Source organism: Melozone crissalis, unplaced genomic scaffold (genome assembly GCF_028551555.1).
Source record: "Melozone crissalis strain CALT ecotype California unplaced genomic scaffold, PUWL_Pcris_2 ptg000042l_1, whole genome shotgun sequence".
NCBI classification, from domain to species: Eukaryota; Metazoa; Chordata; class Aves; order Passeriformes; family Passerellidae; genus Melozone; species Melozone crissalis.
Window position 1 is genome coordinate 13,670,126 of NW_026535820.1, and position 15,370 is coordinate 13,685,495.

At 39.2% G+C, this 15,370-nt stretch overlaps 1 protein-coding gene across 1 annotated transcript in view; it reads left to right on the plus strand.

Annotated features, from left to right (window-relative positions):
* The window catches only part of KLHL14 (kelch like family member 14), a 56,620-nt gene that overhangs the window by 7,659 nt on the left and 33,591 nt on the right, over positions 1-15,370 (plus strand). Inside the window, exon 2 of the mRNA XM_054285322.1 lies at positions 7,330-7,451. Coding sequence (XP_054141297.1) covers positions 7,330-7,451 — 122 coding nt within the window. The remainder of the gene's footprint in view (positions 1-7,329; positions 7,452-15,370) is intronic.

Here is a 15,370-nt window from a genome sequence, read left to right on the forward strand (position 1 = left end):
CTATTGGTAGATACTTCCTGGCATCATTTTTCATATTTGCTGCCTCCCTGAAATTTTCTTTAAAGACTGTCATGCCTAGTACTTAGTAGTCAACACTTGCTGTATTCTTGGAAAGCAGACAATAAACTGAGCAAATATTGTCAGCTGCCAAGTTCAACGGAAGCAGACGGTTTGCACTGAAGCTGGAAGTAAATAGAAGTTGGTGCCACAGTTGGTTCTTCCTGTATTCCCCAACTGGTGCCTTTCAGTAAAAAAAAAAAACCAAACCCAAACAAACCAGTGGAAAAGGTAACAAGTCATACCTTGAGTGAGCTGGCAGCAAGGTGTGTTCCTTTCCTTTGACTTCCTAAGGAAAAGGAGCCTCAGCTGGAGAGAGCACAGCCTCTGATGCTGTGTCAACCTTCTGTTGATGTGGACATCAGACACAGAATCAAATAAAAAAGGGCTTTCTTGACTTTACACAGTCTGAACATCAAAAAATAACAGTTAGTTGAAATTTCCTCGGGAACAAAAATTAAAAAGATGATTTGATGATTTGGAAGTATTCTATAAAGCATTTCCATTTTACAACCTCTGTCAGAAAAATTTTTAAAAAACCAACCAAACAAAACAAAACACCAAAAAATACCCAGAATAACCAAAAAAGGGAACCAGCCAACAAACCAAACCCAAAAAAAGGCCAAGCTAAATGATGTGAGGAGGGGAAGCAATTTGCAAAAGCATTTAGATTTCACATTTTCCTTTTTCTTTTTTTTTTTTAATTCAGGATAAAGATAATTACTTAAAGGTTTTTTAGAACTTCCTTCAGTGAGGAAAATCTTCGAGTACTTCTACCAAGAAGATTCATGAAACAGGAGATTTTGTGTCTCATTCACCAATTTGCTTTGCTAGTAACATTCCTTTGGATTCACTCCCTTGCAATGCTCCAGATATTCAGTGTGTAAGTAGTAAGGGTATCTTCAGCCTTCAGATCTGGTAGTGCAAGGAGGCAAAGATGAGAGGGACTCTCCTCTGTGTTCTTCCCAAAGGAGCACTGGATAGGTGTCACTCTTCCAGGATAGGTGTCACTGCTAAGCTACCTGTTACATCAGAGGCTTTTACCCCAAAAAGGAAGGGACATTGACTTCAAAAAAATCTTCCAGCTAAAAGCTGGAAGCTAACTCTTAAATATTAACTTAGAGATCAACAGTAGTGGGATTGGTTTCATAAAGAAAAATGGGATTTTCAGAGCTTCAAACAGATTCTAAGTTATTTCAATACAGGAGATGGAAAATTACCTGACAACTTTAGAAGTAAAGGAACCTTTAACTTGTAAGGTAACTCTGTAACAGTTAAGTGTGGCCTGCCAGGTAAAATATTCACTTACCCTTAGACTTCTGCTTTTAGAAGGAAAAGGAATGATTATTGTTAAAGCAAACATTAACTAATTATTTTCTATGTTTGTTTTTTTTTTAAGTATTGGACAAAATAAAAAAAAAAATTCTAGTAGATTCAGAGGAAGAAACCAACAATCAATGTCTGTAGCAAATCATTCTCAGCTTAGTATTTGTCTTCCTAAACTTCATTCTGTCAGTGGTCAGCAACATGTATTAAATGTGCATCCTCTTCAGTGAACATTACTGTGAGCTCTGCTGCAATGAAAACTGGGGTCTTCTGCCAAGCCTGCCTACATGGAGAATGAAAAGATGAAAACCAAAATCTTCCTGATAAGACTGGTTTCCAGGTTTTTAGTATTTCTAGAAAGCTTTTTCACATTCATTCTAGTGTGCCTGGGACAATAGGTGCAAATTAGAAGAGGCAAAAAAATCCATTCATAAAGCAACTTCCAGACATTCAGGAAATTTTTGAAAATTCTTTCAACAGAAGAACTAAAAAAATTATTGGTCATCATTTGCAAGAGACTTTATCATGCTTTACATTTTGACAAAATCAGGATGTTTTTAATGTCTGTACTTTATCCATAAGAGGAAAGTCCTTAGGCAGGATTTGATCTGTTGACTGTGAGAACTCAGGTCTTCCCCTAGCACTGCTGTAGGATTAGGTAGAGATTCTGGATGCCTATTCACCTATAGGTTATGATGTTTGTTAATTCATTTTATGCGATGACAAAACCTCATGAAATTCCTTTGTCCAAAATAAATTTTACATTGAACCTTATGGCTTTCATTGAGTTCATAGTTAAACTCCCGGATAATTAGATTTCCTCTCTATTAAACATGTGTTACTAATCATGGCTATCTTTGCAGTCAGCTATGGAAGCCAAAATCCATTGAAATAAGCAGTTTTCATATGACACTTTTGTTGCACTGAAATGCCCATCCAGGAGCTGGGAAGGTAATTGTTGAAGATCACATCCCATGTTCTTGATAGCAAAACATTTTTTTCAGTCACGGGCAAATGGATGCTTGCAACATTTGTTCAGTTTTGCACACTGAAACTAGATTGTCAACTACATTTTTTGTTGAACAGAGCATCCCTTCAGATCCCTTTTGAGAAGAAAAAGGTTGCTAAAGACCATCCTGGTTTCTGAAGGTGAAATTAAGTTTTTGGTGTTTACAAACAAAAGGTCAGCAACTGAAATGTTGATTGGGATAGTATGCATCTCTTTTTCTATTACCTAGAGGTTGGTGTCTAAACCTCTCTGAAATAATTTGTTTCTGCTACAGGTTAACACAGCCCCCTTTTCTGAGATTCTTGCTACTTATTTTGACAGTGTCACTGTCAGACTCAGGTTTCTCAAATCCTTTGATGTAATGAGATATGAGGATGTAGATAAAACTCACCATGTATTCACCTGCCCTTACTGAGGCTGTGCTGCTCTTATGGCTGATTTTGTTTGTGCTTGAGTTCAGTGGGCAAACACCTGAAGTTCTGTTTGGCTCTGCTGTGTTTAAGGTCAGGTCCCTGCTCTGAAGAGCTACCCATACTCAAACCCATGGTGATAGCCTTTATGAAAAGATAATTAATGATCCAGACTTCTGGGTTCACTATAGCCCTGAGTTAAGAGAAAAGTATAGTTGAATACTCTTTTCTTTTTTTTTTTTCACCGATGACGATGATCACTTGTATGTCTTAGGATGCCTTTCTCTTTCTGGTATGTAACACTACACTGGATGCATTAAGAACCACAGGATTGCCACTTCATGATTGTATTCTTTCCATTTATTTGCGTTCCCTAATACAGAGGGCAGAGCATTGTTTAAAAACTGGAAGAGTCTGGAGCAAACCTGTTGTTGAGGCTTGTTTTCTTGCCAGCTTTTGTAGAATGAACTTCTACTAATTGCCCAGATAAGGAAAACCCACCAGTGCAAGATTGATGGATATGTTAATAAAGAAAAACAATGTACAAGAAGAGTATTTCCCATTCATGCGTTTTCCATTAACATGAGGCCATCATGGTTGCAAAAGAGTAGGAGTGGTTACAGGAGTGTTGAGGTTTCTAACAGCCTTTTCTGCCAATTTCTTGTGAGTCTATAAACTCTCTTGGGCTCAGTCTCTTGCCATGAATACTCATGGTTAATTTAGACCATGGACTGGTGATCTGAGTTTTAGAGCTGATGGGCATCTGCTGCTACCTTTGAAGTGAGTAGGATTTAGTTATGTTGATGGCTATCTCTGAAAATGAAGCCACTTCTGTGAGTGCTCAAATTCCTGGGTTTGTGTGCCTGAGGGAAACTACATAAGTTTGAAAATGTTGACTTTGAAATATACTTTGGTTTCCAGTCTTGTAAGTAGACAAAATAAATTTCACACCACATGAGGTACCCAGGAACTTAATTAAGGTGAATTAAGTGTTTTAAAATCTTAGCCGAACAGAAACTGCAAAGTGTGTGCAGAATAATAACAACACATGCATGTTCATCAGTGAGAACTAGAGTTTTGGAGTCTAAATCTAAGTAATGCTTTCAAGATAACATGTGGATAAATTTATCTCACCTTTTTTGCCATGACAGCCTGCCTGTCCACAGCTTAGCCTTCCCTGACCAAGACCCACTACTGTTAATGGAACACAAGGTGATCATAAAATCCTTGCTGGGGACACTGTGAACCACAGCATTAACTGAATAGAATATTAGACTGTTAAAAAAAAAAGAGTGTGTCATATATAATGAAGAACATTTCACATTGTAATCTTGACTTATCCAAATAGCAAACATGTAATAACACCTGAGAGGGGGAAGCTTTATCTTGCTCAGTGTATTACACATATTTTTGAATCCTGTCTTCATCACAGTGTTTCACTGAATAACATTTTTATTAATATTTGGAAAAGTCTTCTGCATATAAGAAGTGGCCATTTACATGTTTTTCATATTTTAGAATGTATTATAAGATTCTAACAGTACTGCTTAGTGCAATATGAAGCATAAATATAACATAATAAAGAAAATATTTTTCAAAACCTAAATTGCAGCATTTCACATTAAAACTTAAAACCGGATCTGGCTCCAAGGAGACATATCAGTTTAAAACCTGCATATCTTTAGCCACTGTATTATCTTTACTTAGTTCATTGGAAGAGCTCTCAATGCAGATAAATTAGATATTTTGGGTATAAGTACCCATCTCTTCTTTGCCATGTGAAATTTCCCTGTGCTTTTGGTAGAGACTTTGCTGACTATTCACATCTTACTGAACTTTTACTAAAAGTCTCTGTTCTTGCTGCTTCCCATTTTAAAGATATTTTAGAAATTAGTATTTTTTAAGCATACCAATATAGCAGCACTGCTCCTTCTCAGGAAACAGTAGATTCCTGGTCTGTTTGACTGAAAAAGTAATGTTAAGGATAGTTGCAACTGCCAAAGTCTGGAAACTCAGAGTTATATCTGACATTTCATTCTTCACCTTAACTATTGAGCCTTGGCCATTCATTGGATTTTCACAGTGCTTTGGAGTTAGAAAGGAGTTTTACAGATGAAAGATGAAAATCAAAATAAACTCCTTTATCAAGTAAACCTTGCAAGGGCATTCTGAATTTTACAATGCACAGGGAGTTGATTGTGATATAACATACAACACAGGAGGGCTGGAATAAACAATTTATTCTCTATTGTTAGGGATGGTCATGCATAACTGACTTATGGCTCTGGTTTGCTCTGCCACTTGTTACCTGTGCAGCCATCCCTAACTCATACCAAAACCAGTTTATCATACTCCCATGTTGCACAGAACATATCAAATGTTCTCTCATTAAAAACTTTACTGGGGAGATTGAACATTATAAGATGCTGGCAGTGCTTTAGTAAGCTTTCCCTGGAGCTTGGAAATCTGTGCTGATGGAATGGAATGGAATCTGTGCTAACAGTGATCATGAGATGGTTCCTGGTATCCTACACAGCCACAGCCTGCTGGGCAGGTAACAGTGCTCATTGACAGCACATAGCAGGTGCAGTGCAAGCATCAAAGGCTGGCTTGTCAGAAAGACTGAGGGACTGCAGGGGCTCTCCCCAAGTCGGGAGAGAGTTAAGGGGTAGGACAGTGTGGGACAGTGTCACTGCCCCCATGGTTTAACTCCTGCTCCTGCACTGAGGGTTTTGTTTCATCCACTGTGAATTCATGACCTTCTCTGAGTCCTAAATCTGTTTAAAAAAACAGATGAGGCCATATGCCAGATAGTTCCCTGGCCATCCTTGTCATAGATGTATCTGTAGTCTATAGTTGTCTTTGGGACAGCCATTTGACAGATTTTATTCTGGAGCATAGTGTGGATCAAGCCCTCAGCTGTGTGTTCCCTTCCTGAGGGATGTTCCTTGTGGTTGGTGCATGTCTACAGCACAATCTAGTTTGGTTTTGCCCATTCTTCTCAAAAGAAGATGCAGTTCTGCTACAAATGTGAATCACTGGGTCACCAGCACATATTCTGGATAGCAGCTGGAGTGAAGCCATGAGTGTGCCTCAGTTGCAAAGCTCCCATTGCTGGAATTCACTGCTGAGCTTGGAGCTCCTGGGAGGTGCTTTGACCCCACCACAAGCATCTCTGGTGGTAGGCTTTGGTTCCTGGTGTTCTGTGCCTTTATTGGCTGGAGTGTTTGCTGCAGACTGACACACAGAGTGCTACACAGGTGTTGTCATGCCTGGAAAAATGATGTTTGACAAGGGTGTTTTCCATCAAATGCATGGTCCCACTGCACAGTCACTCACATGGATGGCTGTTTTCCAGGCTACATCACCTTCCTACCTTACAGGAACATTTTGAGCCTAAACAGTGCTATCTCACCCAAGCTGAGTATAACTGGTGAAAGTCCAATTATATGCAAAGTGACTATTAAAGCATCAGGGCTCATCTGGGGGTCTGTGCCTCCCCTCCAGTTTTCACTTACAATTGTGCTAAATCCCTCCATGCTGCAGAGAAATTGTACGTTCATCAGGTGGGGCATTGGAGGCCAGGGTGCAGATAACCACTTTTACTGCAGATGAGACATTGCAGTCCTGTTCTTAAGAACTGCCAGGCAGATTGGGAATCACGGTCACGGTTAATAGCAGCGAATTGCCAGCTCTTGATGGGTGGGTAGTCACTCCTTTCAGTGGTTGCCCCCTGGGGGAGAAGGTAGAAAAACAGAGGGAGGGAATTAGAGTGACTTTGCACAGTTGAGCAGGTTCATGCCGCTGGATCAGTGGCAAGCATTGGCAGGGCTCCACTCTGGGGAGGCTCACAACAACATCACAGTCTCATTTTTACCAATTGGTGTTGCTATAGCCAGTGGTGCACAGGGGGGGAGCAAAGACGAGGGGGGGAGCCGGGGGGGAGAATGAAAGCAAGAGTCTGGACTAAATTAAACAAACAAAAGTGCTTGTAAGTAGCATTTAACCCATAACCATTAGCCCAGTGCTGCTAATTGTACTAAACTATATATCTGAAGTTCAGTGTGTGATTAAAGAGTTGGCTCACAAACTCTCTGCATAACCTTAATTTTTTCAAGGTTCTTTGAGTGTAGAATGGCTTATAATAATGATTTTGACTAATACGATTTTTGACATGCAACTTTAATGCTTAACCTTAGTACAACTCCAGAGCATTTCATGTGTATTCAGCTGTAAAGAGTGATGATTTAAAGGGATAATATAAGAAAAAGGTCGTTCTAGAATGAACCTCTAACAAATTGCATAAAGGAAGCTTATTATTCCATGAGTAGAGAGATACGCAGCTTTTCTGATCATTTTTCTGCTTGGTTCAAGAAATTGTTGAGACATGATTGGGAAAAGAAACACAAAAAAATGAAATAGAAAACTGCAAGCAGTGAACATTCTTTTGATGGTTATGATTTTGTTGCCACTAAAAATACTCCTCAGTAATGTGGTTGTTCATCTTTCCTCTTGTTTTGGGTGAAGAATTCGTTCCAATAAGAAAATGCTGCTATTGGTTGGAGGATTGCCTCCCGGACCTGACCGGCTACCCAGCAATTTGGTTCAGTATTATGATGATGAAAAGAAGACGTGGAAAATACTGACAAGTAAGTGGTTTATTTTTGTACAGTTGTCTTGATGAATTTAAAAACATGGTTAATCAAATTAGACACTTTATTGATTTGTTTCTCTTCAGAGATTTGTTTATGTATCACAAGGGGCTTCACAATGGAGCAATAAATTGAGATTGCAGAAGATGCTAATTTTATAATAGGATAGGCCTAAATTAACATTGGCTTAAAATCATTCCAATAAGTTTTTTAAAAGTAGACTTGTAAGTCTTTCAAGATGCAACATGAACCCATGCATATTTATGTATATATGAATAAAATCTAGTTTAGGAAAAAAAAAAGGCATTTTTTTCAAGACATTTTTCTCAAGAGTCAGATCCCTGGTAAGCCGTAGTACTAGAGCACACCTTTGATTCTGTTTTGCATTTTCATTTCCTTCTTCCAGCTTTATCTGTTGTCCACAATCATTAAAGAAAGGTTTCCTCTGTACTACCCTGCGTCCATTGCTGACAGAAGCATTGGTGGAATATATCAGCTACAATAAACAGTGCATGGAGGCTGCTATCACAAAATTCTTTCCCACCTTCTTTTAATAGTGGATTGGTTTTAGAGTAAGTATTTTGCCTCGAGCATCGAGATTTGGAACTTATTGTTATGTTGGTTGTGATTCCCAGTCTGACTTGGTCATGGAATCAAATCATAGCTTCTTGAGTGCAGCAGGCTGTGTGTGCATTAGTCCCCTTGTGGCTAAACTGGCTGCATTGGTCAATAAAACTAAATTTTAACTGTCAAAATTGCCCAAAGCAGTATAGATAAAATAATAAATGAGCAATTTTGATCCATAAATCAAAACCATACTTCGAAAACTGGACAACTGGTAAAACCTGGATTTCCTATTAGACCTGCTTTTTTTTTTCCCCCAGTAAAATACATTTTACAGAATGTTTTTCTCCTCCCTTATCCAAAGCCCTATAATGGCATACATCCACATTAATATTACATGCACAGATTAGGATGAATTTTTTTTTTAATTGCTATGATGCAGGACTTGAAATAATGCCATTGTAGACTGATTTTCTCCCATGGTAGATTAAGGAGCCTTTTACAAAGTGGTGCCACATAATGACTGTTTACATATAGATGACCTAGACTAATAGTGGGGAGGGTGTTGTAAAAGAGTGACAATTAAAAAAGGTTATATGAAGTGTACATTATAAAAGTTTATAGCATCTGTGCTAGGGAATATATTATGCCTCACATTTTTCAGAATAATGAGTTACAATACCCACCTCTGTAAACTACTTCTAAGAAAATCCTGAAGATGGTAATTCATTGAAAAATCAATGGTACTGCCTAAGGCAGGTGTTTTTTTCATTTGCTGTGTCTAATCCAGTGGCTCAACAGGAGAGGCAGGAGGAATGGATCTCGTGCTTCAAGATCTGAACTCTCTACTGAATTAAAGTAAAAAGCTTTTTTCTTGAGTCTTAACTAGCTGTAGATTGTCAGATTTCATAAGAATGGAATTTAGTCAGCTCTTGGTTATTTACATTGTGTTGCAGTCTCCAAGAATGTGGGAAACTACCGAGAGGCAGGATACCTTAATGCTCTGGTTAAATGTCCAGCATCTCTAGTGTTGGACCAACTGTCTGTGGTGGCGTTGAGAGATGTTTCAGGGTAATTTTATGTAGAGAATTTAGTTTTTTCTGTGTTACCTTTAGAAATAGGGAAGAAAAGTTCTCTTTCCAATATGGCAGTGCACATAACATTCTATGCTGTGGTTAAAACCAAGGCATTTGTTACAGTCCTGGCAGTTTGGGCTCAAGCATTTACTGATCAGCACTGGAAGCCCTGGAGGTCCCAGGATCTGTCCCAGTGCTGGCTGAGGCAACAGCTGCCAAATACAGAGCCCTTCTTGACATGAATAACCCTGTTCTTGCAAATCCTGCCAGAAAAGGATGTCCTCTTGGCCTGGGCTAAAGTTTGAAGAATACAGAGGAGAATACCTGTCTTTTCACACTGAAAAAGACAAAATGTTAACAAGCATACTTTCTTAGAAAATATTTTACTAAGATTGTAATTGTTACAAAATGGTAACAATAACTATTTTTTTAAAAAAAAACGAGTTGAAATAAGAGTTTTAAGTATCACCTTTTTTTTTCAGACTTACGAGAGAATGGGAGATAAGTCCAAGTAGATCTTCTTTCCTTTCTGTAAAACATTGAAGAACTATAGCATAGGAGTGCAGGGACTTGAAGAGCTGTGATTGAGAAGTCTTAGGGAACACAGCAAACTGTACAAGCTTAAAACATAGTGGTAGCTCAGTGCAGCCGTGGTGTACTATCAACATACTGTGACATTTATGGGGGGTGTAAATTTAAGGACATAGTTCTGTCTTTATTTATAATGTATTTTTTTTGCAATTTAGGAAGGAGTTTTCTTTCCTTACTTTTTTACCTCTCTCTCAATCCACTGTTGTCTTATCAGAGATATACAATCAGCAGCAAAGGCAGATTTTTTTCTGTTTGTTTTTTTTTTTTTTTTTATTTAGATAGTACTTTCAGTCCCAATGTTGCAGTTCATTCTCAACTTGTCAGTGCAAATGATGGGTTTGCTCCTCAGTGAATAGGGACAGAGCAAAAGCTATGTCCTGCTCATGAGGTTCTGTGATGGGAAGAATTTCAGTTCCTGTAGTCTGGTATTTCAAGATGTTCTATTTTATTATCGCCTTAGGTGTATTTGATTTTCTCCTGTTACATAGTTTTTTCTTTAACCTTCTGGCTGCCAATAGGCTCCCCCACACACCAACAAAATGCCACATTTCGCACTGAGAGGCTTACTGACCCAATGTAAGTGTGCACAGGAAGTCCCCCTCCCTCCAAACCCATTTGCATTCCTCATTTTCTGCTGTCTGTGCCGGTGGCATTTGGGGATAGGGATAGTGGGAAAGGGGCAAACACTCAATCCTGGGTGCAGTGGCAGGGCCATTGAGGAGGAGGTGGATGTGAGGAGCCCGAATTTCCACTGAGAGGAGCCCCAGCAGTTACTCTCAGAGCTTTCAGACCCATTTGAGAGGGAGCTGCTGGCCTGTTTCCTTTTGCCTTCTCAGCAGGGAGAGTGGCTCACTCTCAGCACTCAGTTGCTTAGGGCTCTGTGTCCTGCCTTGTGTGATGCATAAGGAGCAGGAGAAGATCAGCCATCAGGAACTACTGGCTGCATGGCACTGCAGCTGGAGCTGCGAGGATGGGTGCAGGTGGAACAGCACGAGCTATCGAGTATGACAGCTCAGCACAGGAGCAATCTCATTTTGTTCCCTAGACAAGACTAGATCTATTGGCAGGGGATCCTGCCCACCTCTCTCTGCCTGGATAGCCAAAGCACCAAATGCATCAGTACTAATGGGAGTAATTCGAAAGGTATCAGGAAAACAACTTGCCTTGTTCATAGACCCGGGAGAGGAGGGGAAGCATGCACCCATTTCCAATTTTTTAATGTCATCATCTATAGGCAAGAATGCTATGGCTCAGGGGATCGGTAGATTTTTCACAGTCTAGTATTACTGTGTATTTTTCCTATCTGGTATTTCTCAGAGAGTTATTGTTTATATGTTGACAACATAGCGGCAGAATAAAGAGGAAAAGAAAGGAGTAAGTTAGTGGCATTCTACAAACATTTTTACCACCTAATTTTGCTTGATATGGGCACAATCCTAATCTGAGATTATAAATGATATTACACATCATAACGTGCATGTTGGTGTTTAATTTGAAACACTTATTGCACAGTTGTGCTTGAACAAAGTTGAGGCTTTTATAGACTTTATGATAAAGTACAGCAAATACCTTCACTGCATTGTTTCTTTTCAGGCCAGCCTACATCTGCCCAAACACTGTTCACTTTTTAGCTGGGCACTACATAGGTCACATAGCAGCAACAGGCTGCCATTGCCCAGTGACACAAATGGAACAGCTGAAGGAGGTGTGACAGACCTCAATAACAGCAAAAGTTCTGCTCTGTTAATGGCTTTTCATTATTTTGTGATATTTTGTAGTCTTTATAACTACTTACTGGATGTGGGGCTTTGGGGGGGAATCTCTGTGTCACCACCTCATACCTCACTGCTCAGAACCAGCCACTGCTGCTTGGGTTTTAATTACCAGTTATGGTCCTGCCAGGAGTCTAATTGTGCTTAATTCTAGAACTCCTTTGGTTGTTCGTTTTAACTGCAGCATTTAAGATTAATTAAACTTTAAGGAAGTGAAACAATGTTGTGTTTGTTAGAGTTATTCTATAATAATTGCAAAATCCAGAGCCTATAAAGATTTTTTGTGTTCAGAATTGCATAGCTTTCCCAAAAACCCTACTGCTAAGCAATGATGTATTACTTTCACTTTCATTATATGTTTTTAATCAGAGCGTGACTTCACACTAGACAAAGCGATGCTTTATGCATGGTCTCCCTTGTTTTTTGCTAAAATCTTTTGACATGATTAATTTTACTTTAATGCTTTTGTCTTGTTGTAATGGTAAGGATGATGGGTATAAACCAGGGCAAAAAAATACATGCTTTTCTGTCATAATGCTTCTAAGCATTTAAAAATATATCAAATGAAAGAAAAAAGTATCACAAGAGAATGATCTAACTAGAATTAAATTTCTTGCAGTGTGAACAGAGAATGTAAGAAATAAATAAAAATGATGCAGTCATTGTTTTAGGTGAGATTCTTTTGTGGTTTTTTCTATAGCAATTTATCCATCTGTCTGATTGGAAGTGATGACTAGAAGAGAAATTGAGTCTTATAGGTTTCTAGATATACAGAGATTCCTTGCTTCAATCTAAAATTCCTTTTTCTCTGAAGCACAAAAGGTAAAATGCTGGAAGCATTACTGAACTCCTACATGGCATGTTCCATCCATGTGAAGCTGCAGCTGCAGCAGGTACTGTTTTCATATCAGTACTTTGTTTTTCAATAAGATGTTAATTGTAAAATTGCTTAACTTCCCTAGTTCACCACATCATGTTGATGAACCATGGAGAGAATTCAGTGAACTTCACAATAATGGCAAATATATCTAAGGACCATAATGCATTTATGCTTAGGGATTGCACTAGGTTTGGATTTTAATCCAGCATAAAAGCCAACATCATTGTCCAATGAGAACTGTCTCATAATTTTTGGGGAAAGACAGGGAAATGTCCAGAAATTTGACAGATTGGAGAATTTAGTCAGGATGATCAGCACCTATTTTCAGGTTTCTTCTTCTCCCTAGTTATCCCTTAGTCTTTTTTTCTGTTTGTCTTGGCCTTCCTGCCCTTTGCTAGGTATGTTTAAGTCAGCTGTGTTTGGTCCATGTGTAAAGACAAACAATGAAGCAGGCACTTTGATTTCCTTTCCAATCCCCCTTCTTCCTGCCAGCAGCAATCACACAGTGTTAAAGAGTTGTCATCTTTGTCTGATACTCTGACCATAATGAGCAGTCAGAAACTTTTCCACCCTTGATGCTCTGATAAAGGCAGTCCATCTTTTCCTTCCTTCCCCAAGCTGGCTGTGCTCTCATTTTTACATGAAGCAGTCCCTTGCAGGTAGTCTGGTCTGAATACAACATATGTTATTTCTGTCATTCTGACTTTTTAAATTTCCCTTGAATGTGTTCTGTGGCAATGCAGCAGTCCTCTGTCTTCAGTGCCAACATTTTTGCATGTTAGCCAGTATTAAGCCATAGTGATGGTTCTCAAAACCCTTTGAACATCATTATTTATGTACTTTATCCAAAGGGAAGTCAAGTGAAAGGAAGGTAGAGTGGTTTACTTCAAAGTCAGCAATAGAGAATCCAGGTCACTCCAGTCCCCAGCCTGCATTGTTGCTGCTGGAATAGGTCATATTTCTTTCTTCCACGTTTTCTTTGGCAGTTCTGTGCTCAGTTGTATCAGCCTTCCTATACTGAATGATACTTTGTCTTTCCTGAGGAAATTAATAACAAAACTCATGTTCCTCCCTTTCTGAAATGTCTGTGGAGTCTCTGAGAACTTCTCAATCCTTCATGTGTTGGAGTGTTTTATCCAGTTTTCTATTTTCCAGGTCGGCTACTTATAAGACAAACAGTATGATTATAGCTCACATCAGAGGCTCTTGGAAGAAATTTTCAAAGGCTTAAGTGTCAGCCTGAGTACTACTAGATGCCTAGCACACATTGTGCCTTTGGAAATGTGGTGTCTTTCAAGTAAATACGTTCAATCACTGTAAAGCTTTTACTTTTTTGAAGAATGATATTAGAAGCAAAGGTTTTCTCCTTCAATTTACCCCAAAACAGTTGGTAACTGAATAAAGGAAGTGATATTTGCAAAAAATGTATTAAATCAGATGGACAGGTTGTCTTGATAAATGCTTGTTCTAATTTCTTCCTCCCCCTCCTTCTTTTTTTTTTTTAATTGTAGTTGTGAGAATAGTGCGCTCTTATGTCAGTCAAAAAATGTGTCTTGATGAGCACTTCTTGGCAGCCCTGATAAATTTCATCTCTCTTACTCCATTTATCCAGCAGTTGGGGATGCTGCAGCTTCTGCTTCAGTGCTGTGTCAAGGATGGTTTCAGCACTGCATTGAAAAGCTTGAGCAAGCATTAGCATATTGCTAAGCCAGTAGTCTTTATATTACCCACTAGACAGGTTTAGTAAATGTGGTATATGTATGTAGAAGTTGTACATGTGCACGTATGCACATGCTTCTATGCATCCTCCTTAAAGAAACACATAGATTGCACTGAAAGCTAATTTTAAAACATAAATTCCATCTATATTTTTCATCCTTAGACCCTTTTAAAAGGTTTAGAAGCAGGAAAATACAGTCACAAAGGAAGAAAGATTCACACTCAGAAAACTTGGCTGGTTGGTATGACTATCCAGCTTTAAGCCTGGATTTAGGAGATTAATTCAAGGTGGTCATACACACTGCCAATAAACCACGTTTTACACGTACAGGGAAGTAAGAATATAGAAGTGAGGAACAGAAATACAGTGAAGAGTATTTTTCTACATGTGACATAGCAGAGGTTAACCACAACTCCCGTTCTGAGGATGATGTGTGGGAGTTCAGCTGTGCAAGTGCCATTCATGGCGCACGCCTGCGTGTCTAAGAGCAAGGCACAAGTCTCAGAATTAGTAAAATATAGCGGGTGAAAACATAGCTGGTTCTTACAACTATCGCTGTATTGATGTGTTAAATATTATTTTCTTCTGCACTGCCATTTGAGATAACTTTCAAGAAATATCAGCCCTCTTTCAGCACGTTTTTGTTTTTGATTACAATGTTGTCAGCTTCTCCATTTACACAAGTGTTACTTGATTGTTTCTTCTATTCCCTGTGCCTTACTTGTAAATATGGTGTGTTGTAAATTCTGGATAGAGTTATATTCCTGTTTTCCCAGTGCCTACACATCTTGCTGTGGTGTATCTTTGAAACAACTCTTTTCACTGCATTCAGTCTGTTTGTGCTAAAGCTCTCAACAGTCTTTCAGCTTCTCTTGGCTGCTCTCTGTCTTTTGTTATGAACTTGTGAACACCCACCTGTGTGGAAACCAGGCTGTTCATTTCCTCTTGCATATACAAAGATGCCTGAAGATACCTACTCATCTTCATCCTCAAAAATGCCATTGGCAAACAGTTACTTCCAGGGAGAGTCCATAAGTGTTACCTCAATGTCCTGTTCCCTGCCTGTGCTCAGCCAGGACCCTTTGTGGTTGAAAACCTTCCAAAACACTGAGGAATGCCCCTTCCTCAGGCAGGGCACTGAGGCAGTGGAGAGCTGAGTGAGAAGGCAGCAGGGGTGAGACATGTGAGTTAGCCCATGATTGGTGCCATTTTCACAGCAGATGCTGTGGGGACATCTTACAAAGAAAGGTGCTGGCTCCTGGAGATGCCACTCCTTGCTACACCCTTGCAAGGGCATCAGAACCTTTGACTCA